The sequence below is a fragment of the Notothenia rossii genome, assembly GCF_949606895.1.
Source record: "Notothenia rossii genome assembly, chromosome: 3".
NCBI lineage: Eukaryota > Metazoa > Chordata > Actinopteri > Perciformes > Nototheniidae > Notothenia > Notothenia rossii.
Genome location: NC_136901.1, coordinates 4,595,436 through 4,612,132, shown reverse-complemented (window position 1 = coordinate 4,612,132; position 16,697 = coordinate 4,595,436). Strand labels below are relative to the sequence as shown.

Genomic DNA, 16,697 nt, shown 5'->3' with positions numbered 1-16,697 from the left:
ATTGCAGGACATAAGATTGATTAGGCTGATGCAGCATAGTGATTTGAGGGATTAAAATCATCATGTGTTTATTGTACACAAGATAAGCCGGGCAGCAACACTAAGCAGCGAGCGTTTGGTTCTAGCTGGAAAAACACTGGCTCTTGCAATTATTATTTTAATCTTTAAATTGCAAATATCTTTTATTAGTTCCACAGCGGAGAACAACAAATAGAGGGAGAATGTTTTATACACTAAACATTCATCGGGAGGCATATCCATCTCGATATCACTGCAGCAGCTACCAAGCTATTTTCATGAATTATTAACTTTCGGCCGAGATAACACCAAGACAGTGCGCTGGATGGAGCCGCCGCTGTGTGATGGATGGCACCATCTTTCTCATGGGAACACAGTTAAACATTAGGTTCTACACTGGCTGGAAAAAAACAACTAATGGGAAGTTGTAATCAGCACACAAGCCCATTTTCTCTGACTCTAAATGGACCAGCTAGTTTAGTAATTACTTGCACGAACGACCTGAAAGCTGTGGTCATTACTGGGCAGCGTGAGGAGAACGAAAAGGCTCCATCTAATCATTTTGATACTATCAGTCAGGATTTGTGATGCTCATCCAGACTAAATGAAGCTCCATGGGGAAGAACAGAGGACATGACATATTTCTATACTGTTATATAGAACAAATAAGTGGTGTTACTGAAGTTCAGTCAAACAGGTTTGTCTGATTGTACTTGAAGATAAAAGCCAGGAGAGGGTTGTGAACTCAACAGTTAGAGTATGAAATGTCACAGTCACATATGATAGCTAACAGGAAACACATACCACCCCTTAAACACATATATTCTGCTGGATCCTGTTCAGCTGATGTAAATATCCGTGTGTGCCTTTAAAGGGAAAGTTCACCAAAACATTCAAAGATGCATTGTTGACCCTCTTACCTCTTAACTGTATCACTGCACGGTATGTTACGTCGTAGGGAAGCCAGTCATATCTACAGCTAATGAGTACAACACTCTGCAACTCCGAAAACATATCTAGATTTATAAATAACTCCACATCTAAGAATACCTATTTTTGTAATGAAGGAGATACTGTCCCATCAATGTAGTGCGCTGGGGAAACCATGAAGAACACCTCAAATCGGTTTTGCGTACCATTTATTCGTTGTATAGTGTTAAGCAATTTGACAAATGAAGACCTACGGCTGCTTTTACCTGAGGGCTAAGTGAGGGGAGCAGCTCCCACTGATGGTGCAGAGGAAGGGTCTGCTGTTGAACTGAGAGATGATCAGCTGGAAGGTGAGCTGACAAGTCTCGTATTGGAAAGGACTGAAGGTCACCATGATATTCTCTTCCCCATTGGCTGGTATCACACCTGGAGGAGCAAAGGAAACACAATAGGGATTAGCCAGGGGTGCTCGTGACACTCACTTTCATAACACATGAACACAACCTGTTGCCATTCAGAGTGTGCTGGATAGCAAATAGTTAGCTAAACATAATGGGTTCACGCTTTGTACTGCATGTACTTAGGCTGTAAGTGATGTATCATGGTTATGGTTTATTGTGTGTAGAAAGGAGAGAGGACAAAAAAAGGACATCCAAAATAAGAAACTCATTTGTATCCCTTATTCTCATTCCAGGTTTGTACTTAGGTAAACCTCCAGCTGTATTTCAAATCCTAAGTGCTGCTTTCCGCCGTGTGTTATGATGCTTCCCAGACCTTCAATACTGCTTCGTGTCGTTGTGTGGAAACTACAAGCATCCTTCAAACTCTGTGGCGACTTGTTTAATACACAACCAGTCCAAGGTCTGAGAGAACACAGCACACCTGCTTTACAATGGCTGGTGTGCTGTGTGCTCCATGAGAACCACAGATCCACATTCCCTGCTAGATAAAGGGAAAACATGCAGAATGAAATATTATTTGCCTTAAAAGACAAAAAAAAGGGTGTAAATTATTCTTTAAAAGGTTTTCTTATGAATTGTAATGATAGAAAAATAGCTTCATAGATTCATTTTTTAATATAGTCTTGAAATCTGCAAATATGTATATCACTTTTATACCAAGGCTAACTTTCAGTCATCTGTATACGCCTAACACAGTGAGGGAACATCTGCCATAGAAGGTATATAGATGTAATAAGTCCCTACCTGTGAGGGGCTGGATGGAGAAGGCCTCGTGGGGCTGGATAACTTGCACCTGGAACTCAAAGTCGATGGGGCAGCTGCATCTCAGAGGAATAGCCTGGCAAACACTAGAGACAGTTGGGGAACAAAAGAGACGAGGATATTTTTGTTATGATCTGACACCAAAGGGTGAATGGAAGCATGGGCAGCTGTATGGAAGAATAGGAAGAGACAGGCCAGCCCGGGGGCAGATGGGAGGTCAGGAAACAGTCCGATGAAGATCCTAACACACAAACTGTACGGCGTACGCACACACCTGGTTCCAAGTGGCACGGCTGACAGGTCGATGTGAGGAGGGATGCGCAGGTCATCGATGACAGGGTAAGCATGAACTGGAATTAACAGGTTCTCCTCCCCCTTAGAACGGGTAGGGGTGGGTTGAATGCACAAGAAAGAGAAAACAGGAGAGAGTGTATAGAGATAAGACCGATAAGAGAGGCCTCAAAGTAAACACGGGGGTGTTTCACCAAATAAAACAACTAGAGCTGAAACAATTAGTTGATTGAAAGGAGAAAATGTTCTAAATTAGTATTTTTTGATGCAAAAATTACAGTTATGGAGATTTTTGAGATGCTATTTTATGCACAATTATATTCAAATGAATAACTTAGAGTTTTTGGCTGACAAAACAAGACAATTTGGAGACACGATCTTGGAAATGTTCCCCAATTTCCGATCTACAAATAGATTATTATGAATAGTTGTTTGACGTTTGCTTTGAAGTTATTGTTAATGTCCCTGCAAAGTTATTTGAGGATCGCTGTGATGTACAGCTTTCACTTAATGCCTCAAGTGTAAAGATGAAAGCGTCCTCAGTGGTGCACAAACAGCTGGATCCTCACCTTGCAGTGAACCCGAATGCAGTCATAGAAGTAGCGCCACTCGTCGGGACACAGCCTGACCCTCAGTGTGTAGGCGAGGCCCGGGATGAGGCGATACTTGAAGGAAAACCGATGGAACGGGTTGAATCATCAGAAACAACACTGATTTGCACTAATGGATGAGTGGAGTCATTCAGGTCAGCCATTTTTAATGAAAAAAACATACCTTTTTGGTGTAAGTTGTTTGGAAGTGCTTGGTTTGAGTGGGTATGACATGAATATTCATAACTTCAGATGAGATGTTGATTAGTTTCTGAGGGAGGAGAGAAAATCATTATTCATTCCCATCCAATCATGTGCACTTGAGAAAAACCATTTCCATTTTCTTGGAAACATTCTACAGGGCTTCGTCACGAACATATGAGGTACAATCAGTGCCCATTCAATTTAATTTGGTCTAGCTTCAGCAACTATTCAATTGAATAGCTGCTGAAGCTAGACCAAATTAAATCATCCAAACGTTATACTTGTTGATGCATGGGACAGAGAAGGGGTGACATGAAACACATTTGTAGGGGGCAAAACAAGTTATGTAGACGATAGAATAAATGCCGGAAAAATATTTCGCTAAAACACGACCTAAAGAGACGTCTTGTCATAACACCAATATCTACGTCCTGCTATATGTCCTGTATGCATTCAGCTACAAAGAGTACAAAGGCTTGGAAAAACCATAACACCATTCATCAGCACACAAGTTGCACCAAACTGCCCAGACTTCCACTTCTCCCTGACCCAGGCCATTGTCCACACACACACACATCAGTCACCAAGTGCTTCAAACATGATGCTGCATAGAACTTCAGAAATACGTCCTAATTATTGCACTGGTACATCTTGATCTCTACGATGCTCTCTGAGTGTCTCTTTAGGGCCGGTTGAGAACCCGCGGTACTCTTGAGTGTTGGTTTCTAAGCTGACAGGAGTACTGTAAGAAGAATGTGATTACAGTCTTTCTGTGTCAAGTTAATATCATAACCAGCTCTGTAAATGCACCCAACACTGCCCCTAAAGGAGCAGCTGCTTTTGAAAGAAAAAAACTCAACTATTCACTAACATATCAATATATATATACATTTAAATCACTTACAATCTGTAAATGAGCTGTTCAATGTAGCCTGTGAATGGGAGTGTGTAATTTCCTCACCAGGATCTTTACGTAATCCTTCCCCAGCTCAAACCCACTGAAGTGAAGCTCTGCAGGCTCTGCTTGGATCAGGCTGTTGCTTTTCAGTTTGGCATAGATTTCTATAAGAGGGAACAAGTAATTAGTGAAATGTAATATGCTTTTTAGCAACAGGAAATGGCTTGAATGCAGGCTTTTTATATGTACTTGATTCCAGAAGATGGTTGGGAGCCTTTGCTTTGCTCCTGCTCTCCTCCACCAGCTGGCTCAGAGGCACAGGGGTCCCCCTCCTGAGGGGCTCCGGCAGTTTCTGTGGGCCAGAGAGGACCACCTCCATCCTGCAAGAGGTCAGGCCTGGCTCTTCATGAGAGAAATGACAGAAGGCTGGAGGACAGACAAGGAGACAGCAGATTGTTGGGCAATATTATGTTGGTAAAGCTATGAATAAATAATCTGAATACAAGAGGAAAGACATGGAAGGACAGCGGGTCATTATGTGTGTTAATGACAGAATTGAATATACTTTCTGACATTAAGATGCAAAAAGTATGCACGAGGGGCATCACATCCCGTCCTACTGTATACAGTAGTCTATTAACACCCCTTTATTTTGAATCATGATACTTTGTTGGAGCCTTATGCTAAATGCATCAATTTTTTTTCCTAAAAGGTCAATACTGACAATTTGTCTCCCCCTCTCATACACAAACAGTTTTATTTTTACTTCAAAATGTTGATGAATGTTATGATTTGACCGGCCACTCATTGGATAAACATGTGTTTTGGTTGGTGAGTGAAGAAAAGACACTTCTTTCACTAGAATTAGATGGAGCTAATTACTGACCGTGCTTGGAAAACTTCAATGCAGCGGATATATGTATTTGTAAGCCTTAATTCCCAGCTATGTGCCTGCTTGATACAGTGAGCTGTGCACCAGGTGTGTGCCTCCTCCAATCAGCTGAATTCATCACAGGTGCACCAATCAAGGTGACGATACATCTCAAAGATAATTAAAGAAATTGGCGACACCTAAGTTACATTTGTCTTGAGTGTAGATTGATGAAATAAGTATAACATATAAAAGCATAGAGCTGCAAAGTATTAAATGTCAAAGGTTAAGTGGTCATAAACGCACGGTATTTGCATCACTTATAAGTCCTAAACAACAGTAAATTATATTTTTGTACCGCTAAGTATTTTTCCGTTATCAATTCAAACTTTTTAATATAGCACTTTTGATACAAAGATAACTCAAAGTGCTTCACAAACAAACCACATAAACAAAACTCCTTGTGAAAAGTTAAATAAAAAAATACAATGATTAGCGTTAGCTTACCTGTGGTCACCTGTTAGCTTAATTTAACCACTCAAACTCATGCTAGCGTTAATTTCAAAGCTTCATAGCAAGACTTGTCGCTGTCACAATGTCACTTCAGAACTTACTTACGTTTTAGGCGAGGGTTTGCATGAAGTTCTATGAGTTTAAAACCAATATATTCCGTCTATTCTCACAAAACAAACTTTTTTGCAGGAAACCAACCTCCACCCTCAAACACTGATGTTGCCATAGAGACCCTCGTGTTCTGAAGGGGGCGGGACTAACGGCCTCTGGGCGAAGCCGATTTGCCCCAAAGGAAGTCAATCACAAAAAATAAGACCGAATAACGGAAACTTTGCTTTCAAAATAAAAGCATAGACGGGTAATATGTATATTGTTTTATTATTTGTTTGGATGTATACAGTGGAAATATATTCTATTGATCCACATTTTAATTAAATTACGCCCTGTTACTATATTTTAACGTTTTTACACATTATGAAAGTATAAACGTAACGTGCCCATGAATTAAAACTTTATTTTGAAAGTCATAACTTCCAGTTGACTTTTCATTACAGCTACCTTGATGGTCGAGTATCACATTGTCCTGAGGAGAACTGTGCATAATTATCGACACTGAGTAGACCTATGTTTGATTTTCACATATCATATATCTGCTGCCAGCAGGATGCTTGCCTTTCATTCTAATCAGATATGATGCTTGATGTTTTGGATGTAGGTCCCTATCTTGATTGAAAAAAGGAACCTGCCAGAGAGAATGACAAAAGTTGGACTTTTTGGAGTGCTACTGTTACCCCAGGTGAGAACATAAAAGTGTGTTTGAATCTATATATGTTAAGATTAAGTGAACTATTATACCTTTATTTGCAGGCGTCATCCTGGTGTCTTCCTCATGTTAATCTAATGAAAGAGGAGGAAAAGTGCCTGACAGATCTGCTGCTTTTTACACAACAAACAGGTGAGTTACACTCGTTTTACGCATGTTACACTTGTATCTCATGAAACACATTTTAATTAAGTAGGCTGTTTTCCATTGCAATAAGGTTGATCTCTGGAATAAATAAAATCTCTAAATAAAGCACTTTATAATTTACAGAAATGTGAAGCAATGTTTCGGTGACCCCCAGTGGTCACAAAACAAAAGGCACCGACATCTCATCCTTACATTAGGCAGAATTTATTGTACACTAAATGATCCAGATGCATCCAGAATTTGAGGTTTTGCAGTGTTTCAACCTATGGTTTCAACCCTGCAAAAAAACACATCACATACCAATATATTCCGTCTATATGGATTCATTCTTATTATTGACTTTTTTGTATTGAATTGCAGCAAATAAATTGTCATTTCTGTTCCAACTATGAAGAAAACAATATCAGTGTACACTGTAAGGGAATGTGGGATGAGCTGAACTGCTGGCCTCCTGCTTCTCTCGGAGAAACCGTCTCTCAGCCGTGTCCAGAGTTTTTCAGCTCGGAGGGTGAGACACACGCACACACACACACACGCTGTCAGAGAGCACAGTAATAAACGAGCACTTGGTGTGACATGATGACACGTTGTACAGAAGCTTATGTTCTTCTGTGCCGAGGTAAAGCAGGCTTTGTAGCAGGAGCTGAGATATTCACATTTCATTATTTAAAAACAACACATACAGTTTGAATGATTGAGTGGAGAAGAAGCTAAAAATAAGCAAGTCCTCAAAACAGGAATAGGGGAGTCTCTTTCAATATAAAAGCATAATTCCTCCAACAATGGAGGACAGCTTCTCAATGTATTCACTTTTCATAATCTCTCACCTGTATGATAGTATACTTTAGTGTTTTGACTATCTTGTCACAATAGGGGAGGGATGAGTCAGACAAACTGAACTTTGAAGTTGACTAACACAGGCTATTTTTGAGCAGAAAAAAGCAGGTTTACATTATATTTTTGGGAAGAAAAATCAACTGTTTAAACATTATATTCCAAGAAAAATCTATGTGTTGTTGTGATGTATCGACTAGTTCCTCTTTAAGATGTTAAACCGTGTTTTCAGGGGCTTTAAAGACAGGGGTTCAAAAAGCCTTTGTTATTGTGAAAACAAGCCACTAATGAAAACTACTGCAACAGGCCTGGATTTAAGACGACTGCGGCTTGAATTAATCTGCAAACTGCCTATTTATGAGTGTGAGATATTGCTGTTTGAACCACCCAGGCTTCCTTCCTTTTGCCCAATTATGGATGATTCACTTTAAGTCACTTCCAAGAACACAAGAAGTTCAATCAACGCGTCAAATTGCTTTAAAATCTAGGGTGATGAGGTACAGACCCCTCACATGTTTACAGAGATAACTGAATGTTGTAAAAAAGGCAATTATGTCCAGATGAAATGATTGAGTGTTTCTTTGAGCTTCCTGCTATCAATACCCTGCTTCTTTGTTTGATCTGTTGTTTCTGTACTGTGTGTTTCCATGTCTTCCTACCTCAGTGTGTAGAGCACTTTCCCATTGTTCCAGATTCGGAGCAGCTGATTGGGCGTTGTGATCCAGTGCGACACACACACACACAAACACACGTTTAAACAGACACCCATTATCTGTCCCACATCGGTGAACTGGTTAATTATTTACCAAAAAGCTGATCCGTTTTCATAAAGAAATCACATTTTCCCTCTCAACGTCTCTATGTACACAAGGATTTTATGGCTGCTGACTGTTTGGTTAGAGACACACTAGAGTGCTAAGTATGTGTTAAAAGATGATGATGATAGATGTCATGATAATGTATCTGACGTTTATGAAGAGGGACCGTGTAAAGCTTTTCACTTTCCAGTAAATCCAAGTTTGCACGAAACCAATCTGTAATCTCCCAGGAAACATTCTTCTTCTGTCAGGCACATATTCCCTTTCAGACAACAGTAATGATTAATATGTGTATGCTCTGTTGCAGCTAAAGTGCATCGTAACTGCACGGCCAGTGGCTGGACGGACCCTCTGGTCCCACATGAAGACGCATGCGGCTACACCTTCAATGAGACTCTCCACTTCCTTGGAGAGGTTGGTGGAAACTAATGTTTACACAGTGTGATTTATTTAATATATAGTTATGAAGCAAATAGGCCACTACCTGTACATTTGAACTGGCTCAGAGTAACAGGGTTTCAGTTTCATCTGTGTTAGAAACAGATCTGCTATACCTGAAAATGTATTGAAAGGTTAAGACCCCTGTTTACCAAAATGATATGCTCAAACTCTTGAAATAAACAATATTAATTTAACACCTGATGCCCTCGAGAACTCTCTCTTTGAACATTAGGCTGCCCACATTTAAAGGTACATTTCTGTATAAGAAAGACATGACAAAGTGATGTTTTCTCCTTGTTCAGTCCTCAGACTCCCATCTGTATTTCTCCTACGTGAAGACCATGTACACGGTGGGATACGCCCTCTCCCTCATCTCCCTCTCCATCGCCGTCACCATCTTCTGTCTGCTCAGGTGAGAAACATCTGAATATCTTCATCCTTTCTTCAACCGGAAAAGTGTTATCCTGAAACTGTGAGTGTTACCGTTCCTTCAGAAAGCTGCACTGCACCAGGAACCACATTCACATCCAGCTGTTTGTCTCCTTCATCCTGAGAGCCATCTTCATCTTCATCAGAGACTCCCTGCTGTTCCACAACGAGGAGCTCTACCACTGTGACGCCTACCCGGTACGATGCGGCCCCTTTGATCTCCTACATCTGGGGTGTCCAAACATACAGAAAAATATACGAAGGGCTGGGCCACTCACTAGAGATATATTGCCTCATAAGTTAAGTTAGCAAAATTAATCAAATGAAGGTAAATGATGCTTAACACTTGAACATGCTTTCACAGCTCTCTATAGGCTTTCATTTATTTTGTTAGCAGCTCATTCCTTAACACAGAAGCCTCAGATTGCTTATAATTAGGGAAATATGAAGGGTTTATTTCAAGCGTGTTACACAAAGAAGTTATTAGGCTTTTTTCTTATCAACTTAGATTTGATAGAAAAAGTTTTCAACTCTAATTGACTGGGTTTGTTTGAAAAGTGGGTTTCTTAACACAAGAATACTGTGTGATATCTGCTTTCATCTATATTGAAGAAGTGAAAGACAAGCACAAGTTTCATGTGTGGGCCATACTCCATTATACTTTTTGAATTTGCTGAGGGCCGATTCAAAATGGCCTCCGCATTTGGACACCCCTGTCTTACATTATACAGGAAGGTGAGAGTGTTTTCACACACCTTTCCTGTGCGGCAGGTGGTGTGTAAGGTGGTGCTGATGTTTTCCAACTACTCCATCCTGGCCAACTACAGCTGGCTTCTGGCGGAGGGTCACTTCCTGTTTACTCTGGTGAGCCGCTCCTTCTTCTCCCTGAAGAAACACCTGGCCTGGTACATCGTCCTGAGCTGGGGTAGGTCACACGATCACATCAACCAACTCAATATAGCTGTATTCACATTGACTATTTATTCATTTTTATTATTATTGCAATCAGTCATGCCAACATTAATTACACTATAATCTGATTTTTTCCATTTTAGCTGTATTGTAATATTATATTTGAACTGTACTAGGTATTATTTGATTGACCTGCACTTAAATCATGTCTATGTGGTAGATATTATGCATTGTTTGTTGATTGTTATGTACCTACTTTAGCTATAATCTGTCATCATTCATCCCTTCTCATGGTTCAGGTTTACCTCTGATTGTTATCATCTCCTGGGGATGTGCCAAGTACTTTTATGAAGACGAAGGGTACGTGGGGTTCAAATCTGAATCACTCATTCATTTGTTTTGTCCTTATCAGATGCTATGATTGTATTTCTTATTTTATCGCCACAGCTGTTGGGAAACCAGGAGGCATGAGTGGATTTGGTGGATACTTCGAGTGCCAGTTCTTCTGACTATATCTGTAAAAACCTCTCTTTTACTTGCATTTCATTCTCTGTTAAAACGTCTTTCAAACTAGTAGTAATATAATCGTAGTTCCAGGTTTGGGGAGTACACTTTTTCGCCAAATATTAGATGAGAATTGCTTCATTTTCAGAATATAAACATGTATGAGTGGGATGAACATGACATGTGAAGTTGAGGACAGCAGTTGTTGACATATGAAAAAACAGTGTATTTGAGGAATGGTATTTTGACTAAGATTACAGAATAAAGATTGTTCCTATTTGCAAAGAAAGCAAAACAATTATTTCTTAAAAATGTATTCCACACATATGATAACAATGGTCTTTTAATAATTCCAGATGAACCTCGTCTTTTTCTTGGGCATTTTGAGGATACTGGTGAACAAGCTCAGGATGCCAGATGCACAGAGGAATGAATTCAGCCAGTATAAGTGAGTACTAAAGACAAGGTGAACTTAACTACACTATGTGCATTTCAAAATAAAAAGAGGAATAGTTTGGGCGAAAACTAAAAGGTACCATGGGGTCAGATTATAATTTTCCAAAGGGGGGTTTGTTTAGCATGAAACATGAAATAACTAAAGTAGAAAGAAAGTGAGGTCATAGAAAACTATTTCTGCTAAAAAGTTAGCAATGAAACCTAAACATTTCAGATGGGTGTATCTCACACTGCACTGTAACTTTAATTCATGTATCTTTGCTTTTAAATGAGTGTTTTTAAAAGTCATCTCATAATATGTTTCTTAATGTCTTTTTGTAAAGCACTTTGAATTGCCTTAGTTCACACCGGAGTACTTTTCCCACTTTAGTTCCGATATAGTTCCGAAAGGTCGCGTTCACACCAAAAAGAGCCGGAACTAAAATTAGTTCATGAGAACCTTTTTACCCCCTTCATGCGGCTCTCTTGTGAGAAAAGAGCTATATTTCTGATTGGCTGGGCGGATTGCAAACCACGCCCCGTAAAACAAAAAAAAAGTGTTGTTAAGCCACCATTTTATTAGCATTATTAGCATTAGCATTAGCCCAGCGCAGAAACGCAGAGAGACTAACTTATTGCAACACAAAATAAAACATGGGAGCGGTGGAGATGAGGAGGTGTCGGCGTTCTGGCGATTTACTCTGAAGGCTTCAGTAGAAGCTGCTGGGAGTCCCAGCAGCTTCTACTGAAGCCAGTCCCCAACAACCGGGGATTTTGGGCGGCAGTATACGCCGTGAAGTTGTTTGCGGCCTGCCAGTAAACCCAAAGCAGAAGAAGAAGAAGTGACGTCAGCGGCTTCATTTGCCTAATCCACCCCCAGGGATTTATTCCGGTGTGAACGCGATCTGTATTTAGTTCATCAGAAGTAAAGAGTTCTGATGAACTAAGTTCTCATGAACCTTTGTGGGAAAAGTACTGCGGTGTGAAGGCGCCTCTTGTGTTGAAATGTGCTATAAATACACTTGCCTTGCCTTACCTTACCAAGTATACTTACTTACTTTTACCTTGTATAGTCATACTTTATGTAAAGATGATTACACTATTAGTTTACTTGGGGAAAAGCAGTGTATTTGAGGAGTGGGATTTTGCATAATATAACATAATAAAGATTGTGTCTATTTGCTTATTTGATCAAAAGTGCACGCACAAGGACAGAAAGTAAATCTAAGACATGATGCCTGGAAACGTATTTGTATAATTAATTAGCGTAAAACATACTTTATTTTTCTTTCAGGAGGCTGATCAAATCCACCTTCTTCCTGGTGGCTCTGTTCGGTCTGCACTACATACTGTTTGTGTTCCTACCTGTGGAAGTCAGCAGCTCCGTGTTTCAGATCTGGACCTTTGCAGAGCTGGCTCTGTCCTCCACTCAGGTACACTCGGTTCATTCATCATGAGAAGAAGAACAATGAAAACATTCAACTCACCACCTTGTCAATTAGCATGCAAGATATGATTGGATGTGATGGAGCTTCTTGTCGACCAGCTTTGTAACATTCTATTAACACCTTTTCAGAATCACAATAGCAGAAGAACAATTAAGCTTGAATTTCATGAGGGTATAATGCAGGTTTTATAATGACATTTTATAAATATTTGTTTGACAATTTCACACATTGCTTTGAGTTTTCTATTTCTAATTATTGCTATCATTATATGTATTTTTGTGTATGTTATTAATGTATGTATTATTGTTTTTTGATTTAGAATTGGTTATATTTACTTAATTAGTTTCTTCTGGGGGGTTATACATTGTGTAATGTCTTTGGCTGAAGAAAACAACTCACCAGATCTCCTCTGTTTCAGGGCTTTGTGGTCTCGGTGCTCTACTGCTTCATGAACGGGGAGGTAAGGCCTTCATTCAAACTGAAACATCTGCAAAAGGAGCGACCTACCCGTTATTGATCGTGTTTCCTCCAGGTTCAGCATGAGATCCAGAGGAGGTGGAGGAGGTGGAGGCTGACCCAGCACCTCCCCAGCAGGAGGAGGCAGCACCACGGCTCCATCAGCCACAGCGGCTCCCCCCACACACAGGTAGGTAGATACATCCATCGGTACTTTATTGATTGGTACAACAATCACCTCTGGCCGGAAGAGAACTCTCTGCTTAATCTGTGCGGTCCTGTTTTTCATCCTTACCCTGTTGCTGTTAAATACTGCCCCCTTGTGGGTCAAGTATAAGAAGGCGAGCCTCCGGAAGCTCCAGGTTGCATATAATGACTGTTTGCGTATACTGCTTAGAAAACCAAGTTGGCGCAGTGCAAGTGAAATGTTCTTTAATGCACGAGTCAACACGTTCCATGCTCTTTTGAGAAATCTGATTTACAAATTCATCTGTCGATTGAATGTTTCTCATAACTCCGTCATTATGCTGCTTTCAAATCCGTGTCTCAGTGCTGTAGTACGATACCAGTCAGCTCTGTGGAGACATTGGTATAACTGCCTTTTTTTATTTATATTTGAGTTTTGTATGTCTTGTAATAATGGACCAAGAGTCTCTTTAAATAAAGATGATGAGACCACTACATTTCCCCGCAGGGATTAATAAAGCTCCATCTTATCTTACCTTATCTTATATCCTGCTTTATATGTTGTCACTGTAAATTTGTAATTCAACTTTAATGCTATTTTATTGCTATTGAGATGTTGACTTTTTAACATTTGTATTTCTAGTCTTTTAATTTGTATTGTATAATGCCATGTCTTTTGAAGCTGCAACACAAACATTTCCCAACTTGGGATCAATAAAGTACTTCTTGTCTTCTCTCAGGTCTCCCTGCTGCCCTGCAGCGCCGGCCCCGTGGACACCCTGGAGATGTGACTTCAGCTCAAATCCGCTCGTTTCCTCTCTCCACCCATCGATACCTGATTGATCCTGGATCAGTTTAGCTGAGAGTCGATCAGGACACGACTAGAGTGAGGGTTTCTGATGCCTGGAGTGATTTTATTTGAAGACATAAGGATGTAGAATGCACTAAGGAGGCCAAGTTAGTAGTATCAAACTTAATTTATATTGAAATACCAATTTATGACCATTCAAGAGATAATTTGGATGCTTTTTAAATTGGGGTTGTTATCTATATGTAACCGGTCTGGTTTGACGCCACATGTGATCTCTGCGTTGTGTTGTGTAAATGCAAACGACTTCTTTCTTGCTAACCAGGATATATTCTCTGTGCAAAACAGAATATAATAATTAAAAGCAGGAAATGGCTTCATCAGCTTTCTAACTTCACACTTCTCCTCAGTGGGGCCTGAAGCTAACTCAGGAAAGTATACACAGAGTTCTAAATAATACAATTAACAGATATACATTTATCCATGTTGGTAAACCGGTTTTTCTTTGTAAATTAATATATACAAATATAACCATTAATGTACAGTTACAACAAAAATAAAATAATACCCACATACCTGTGCAAAACAGAATATAATAATTAAAGCAGGAAATGGCTTCATCAGCTTTCTAACTTCACATCTTCAGTGAGCTCCCAAACACCGTTTGAAGCGCTGCACATTATATAAACTACAGTCACACACGGCAAAATATAGATATTAACTGCAAATAGGTTTGGCTTGTGTGAAGTGTAACATTAAACAATCTATTAACATATAAAATACAACATTTATGACACCACTCGTTCCACTTACTTCTCCTCAGTGGGGCCTGAAGCTAACTGAGGAAAGTAGCGCCCGCGAGTCTGGAGAAATGTGCCGGTGCCAAGAGTACCAAAATAAAACGTACTTTTCAAAATAAAAGCATCTCAAAAATAAAGTGACAGTGACAAGTTTTACAAAGAAAGTATGGACAAAAATGATTTTACTGAAATAAAAACAAGTGAAGTTATACATTGGTTACACATAGTCAGTGTGTTACCTACAGAGGGTGCAGAAATAGACAATATCAGCACTGCTATAGCTAAGCAAAACGTATATTAAGACATATAAAAGAAAGACCAACTTAAAAGTAATTCAAGCTTCATTGTACGTGTCTATATTTAGAATATTGTGAGTGATTGACGTTGTTTTCAGAGAGCCCTTTCTTCAAATCCACCAGACTCCTTTGACAAAAACAGTCATTTTGACCTCAAAGAGTACACTGCTGTTACCCTGCCTTCCTTAGTTAGTTTCCTTTTGATATTTGGTGAATACTTGTTGGCTTTCAGGCCCAAAGAACAAGTCTTTATTTTTGATACCAGTCTTGTGAACCAATGCTTTTTATTTTAACATTTTTATATGAAAATGTACATTGTGTTGTTTGCACTTAAAAAGAATAGCAATCGAGACAGAAGGCGATAACGCTGATCACATCGCTTCATTATGAGCAATCAGAACGTTCTCCATGTGGTCTAACGCAGGAATTAAATATCAAAGAGTGCAGCAGCAGGTGATATCTGCTCTACATGAAGTCCAATGTGAACGAAGTGAGAAATGTGATAATAATACAGAAGGTGTGAGGAAGTGACTCTAGATCCCATATTTTATCTTCAGGTCCTCCACCAATTCGACATATGCCACCTTCGCCTCGTCTTTGCCCAAGCCTGTTGTTTAAAAAAGGAAATAAGCAAACCGTGTGACAGTAGAATAAATATCAGTTTTCCAATTACTCTTTCATGGTTTTCTTTGAAGTTCTTTAATGCTGTGTGAAGATCTTACCTCTTCTTCCTTCCCATGAATCCCATTTCCCTCGTCCTGGGAGGTCAAATATCGACGGACGACCTGAAAGAAAGTAAATTAATTAAATAACTGAAAGAAGAATGTACTTCAAGTATCAACAGTAAAAGTACTCAGTGCAGAAAAATCACCCACATGAAATAATCATTATCACATAGTTCAATAAAATAAAATCGACTTTTCTCAAACACGTATAGGCTTAACAATTGTATTTAAACTTTAATGTAATAAAACAAGTTGCCCTTAATGCCCTTTAACCCCTTGACCTAATAGTTCAAAATGCACGGTATTTAAAAAATGTGCAGATAGTGGTTTGGGGTTTTAGTTCCTAGCTGAACAAGTTGAAATAAAAGTTCTTTCTACTAACACATAATACTTTTTCTCACACACTTGTTCATATGCTTGTTACTAAGCACTTCAGTAGCATATGTATAACATGTGTGTGCCGTGGTGCTGGTCAAAAATTTTTAAAAACTCAATTAACAACTTTCTATCAGTTTTGGCATCTTTCACAGAAAGACACCCAACTTGTCCGACCTGATTCTAGTCTCACCGCGCCCTGCAGGTATCGGCCCGCTGCTGGGTAACCCTGAGCACATCAGTCTTTCTTTTGGGTTTCCAGATTCATTCTACGATGTTAGAAACCTTACACACACCTATGTTAACATCCCCGACTGTGGCTTGTTTATATAAACCGTAAATCTCCCCCAGGTCGCCGTAGCCTGGTCTCTGTTTCAGATTCTTCACGTCCTCCACGGCTTTTTCAAAGGACTCCTGGAAGGGGAGAAAACACAGAAACTCAAACTCTCATATTTAAAATAAACATCTATGATATAGCTTTAAAAACAACAAAAACTTCCCTGTGGATAACACAACTTAACGGTACAGTAAATCCTTTGTGTCCCCTCGTAGTAACGGCTTAAAGTGAGAGAGTACTTACATTCATGACTGCTGTCTGAAAGTGACACAGCTTTCTGCTGCTCCTTCACTCTGCTGGCTCAACAAGTCCTGAAAGCAGGTCATCAAGTCAGGGAGGGGCTTTCTTAAAGACACACAGAGAGTAAACACAGCAGGAGAATAAC

The 16,697-nt window shown here is 39.6% G+C and overlaps 3 protein-coding genes across 3 annotated transcripts in view; 1 reads left to right on the top strand and 2 right to left on the bottom strand.

Annotated features, from left to right (window-relative positions):
* cfap221 (cilia and flagella associated protein 221) overlaps positions 1 to 5,783 on the bottom strand; it is an 18,267-nt gene extending 12,484 nt beyond the window's left edge. The window contains exons 1-8 of the mRNA XM_079672623.1: positions 5,644 to 5,783; positions 4,404 to 4,580; positions 4,218 to 4,318; positions 3,237 to 3,323; positions 3,032 to 3,127; positions 2,446 to 2,546; positions 2,154 to 2,257; positions 1,215 to 1,374 (exon numbers count right to left, since the gene is read on the bottom strand). Of these exons, the coding sequence (XP_079528749.1) occupies positions 1,215 to 1,374; positions 2,154 to 2,257; positions 2,446 to 2,546; positions 3,032 to 3,127; positions 3,237 to 3,323; positions 4,218 to 4,318; positions 4,404 to 4,533 (779 nt within the window). The 5' untranslated portion in view covers positions 4,534 to 4,580; positions 5,644 to 5,783. The remainder of the gene's footprint in view (positions 1 to 1,214; positions 1,375 to 2,153; positions 2,258 to 2,445; positions 2,547 to 3,031; positions 3,128 to 3,236; positions 3,324 to 4,217; positions 4,319 to 4,403; positions 4,581 to 5,643) is intronic.
* On the top strand, positions 5,772 to 15,547 carry sctr (secretin receptor). Its single transcript, XM_079672649.1, has 15 exons — positions 5,772 to 5,896; positions 6,254 to 6,334; positions 6,406 to 6,493; positions 6,903 to 7,016; positions 8,468 to 8,574; positions 8,904 to 9,013; positions 9,096 to 9,228; positions 9,802 to 9,955; positions 10,242 to 10,302; positions 10,390 to 10,459; positions 10,803 to 10,894; positions 12,176 to 12,314; positions 12,748 to 12,789; positions 12,862 to 12,975; positions 13,712 to 15,547. The coding sequence occupies exons 2-15, from the start codon at positions 6,293 to 6,295 to the stop codon at positions 13,760 to 13,762; spliced, it is 1,317 nt and encodes a 438-aa protein (XP_079528775.1). The 5' UTR covers positions 5,772 to 5,896; positions 6,254 to 6,292; the 3' UTR covers positions 13,763 to 15,547.
* On the bottom strand, positions 14,745 to 16,697 carry LOC307033998 (acyl-CoA-binding protein-like). The gene is made up of 4 exons (XM_079672663.1): positions 16,556 to 16,697; positions 16,272 to 16,389; positions 15,598 to 15,660; positions 14,745 to 15,482 (listed from the first exon to the last, which is right to left on the bottom strand). Exons 1-4 carry the CDS (start codon positions 16,559 to 16,561, stop codon positions 15,409 to 15,411), a joined length of 261 nt encoding a protein of 86 aa, XP_079528789.1. The 5' UTR covers positions 16,562 to 16,697; the 3' UTR covers positions 14,745 to 15,408.

What these genes read in the sequence shown, in the direction of transcription:
- LOC307033998 (XM_079672663.1), bottom strand. An exon ending in AGTCGGGGATGTTAACATAG is followed by an intron (nt 15,661 to 16,271) that starts GTGTGTGTAAGG and finishes ACTTTCTTTCAG; the next exon opens with GTCGTCCGTCGATATTTGAC. An exon ending in TTCATGGGAAGGAAGAAGAG is followed by an intron (nt 15,483 to 15,597) that starts GTAAGATCTTCA and finishes TTTAAACAACAG; the next exon opens with GCTTGGGCAAAGACGAGGCG.
- sctr (XM_079672649.1), top strand. Translation starts at nt 6,293, where the DNA reads ATGACAAAAGTTGGACTTTTTGGAGTGCTACTGTTACCCCAG. An exon ending in CAGTTCTTCTGACTATATCT is followed by an intron (nt 10,460 to 10,802) that starts GTAAAAACCTCT and finishes TAATAATTCCAG; the next exon opens with ATGAACCTCGTCTTTTTCTT. An exon ending in TGGCTCTGTCCTCCACTCAG is followed by an intron (nt 12,315 to 12,747) that starts GTACACTCGGTT and finishes CCTCTGTTTCAG; the next exon opens with GGCTTTGTGGTCTCGGTGCT.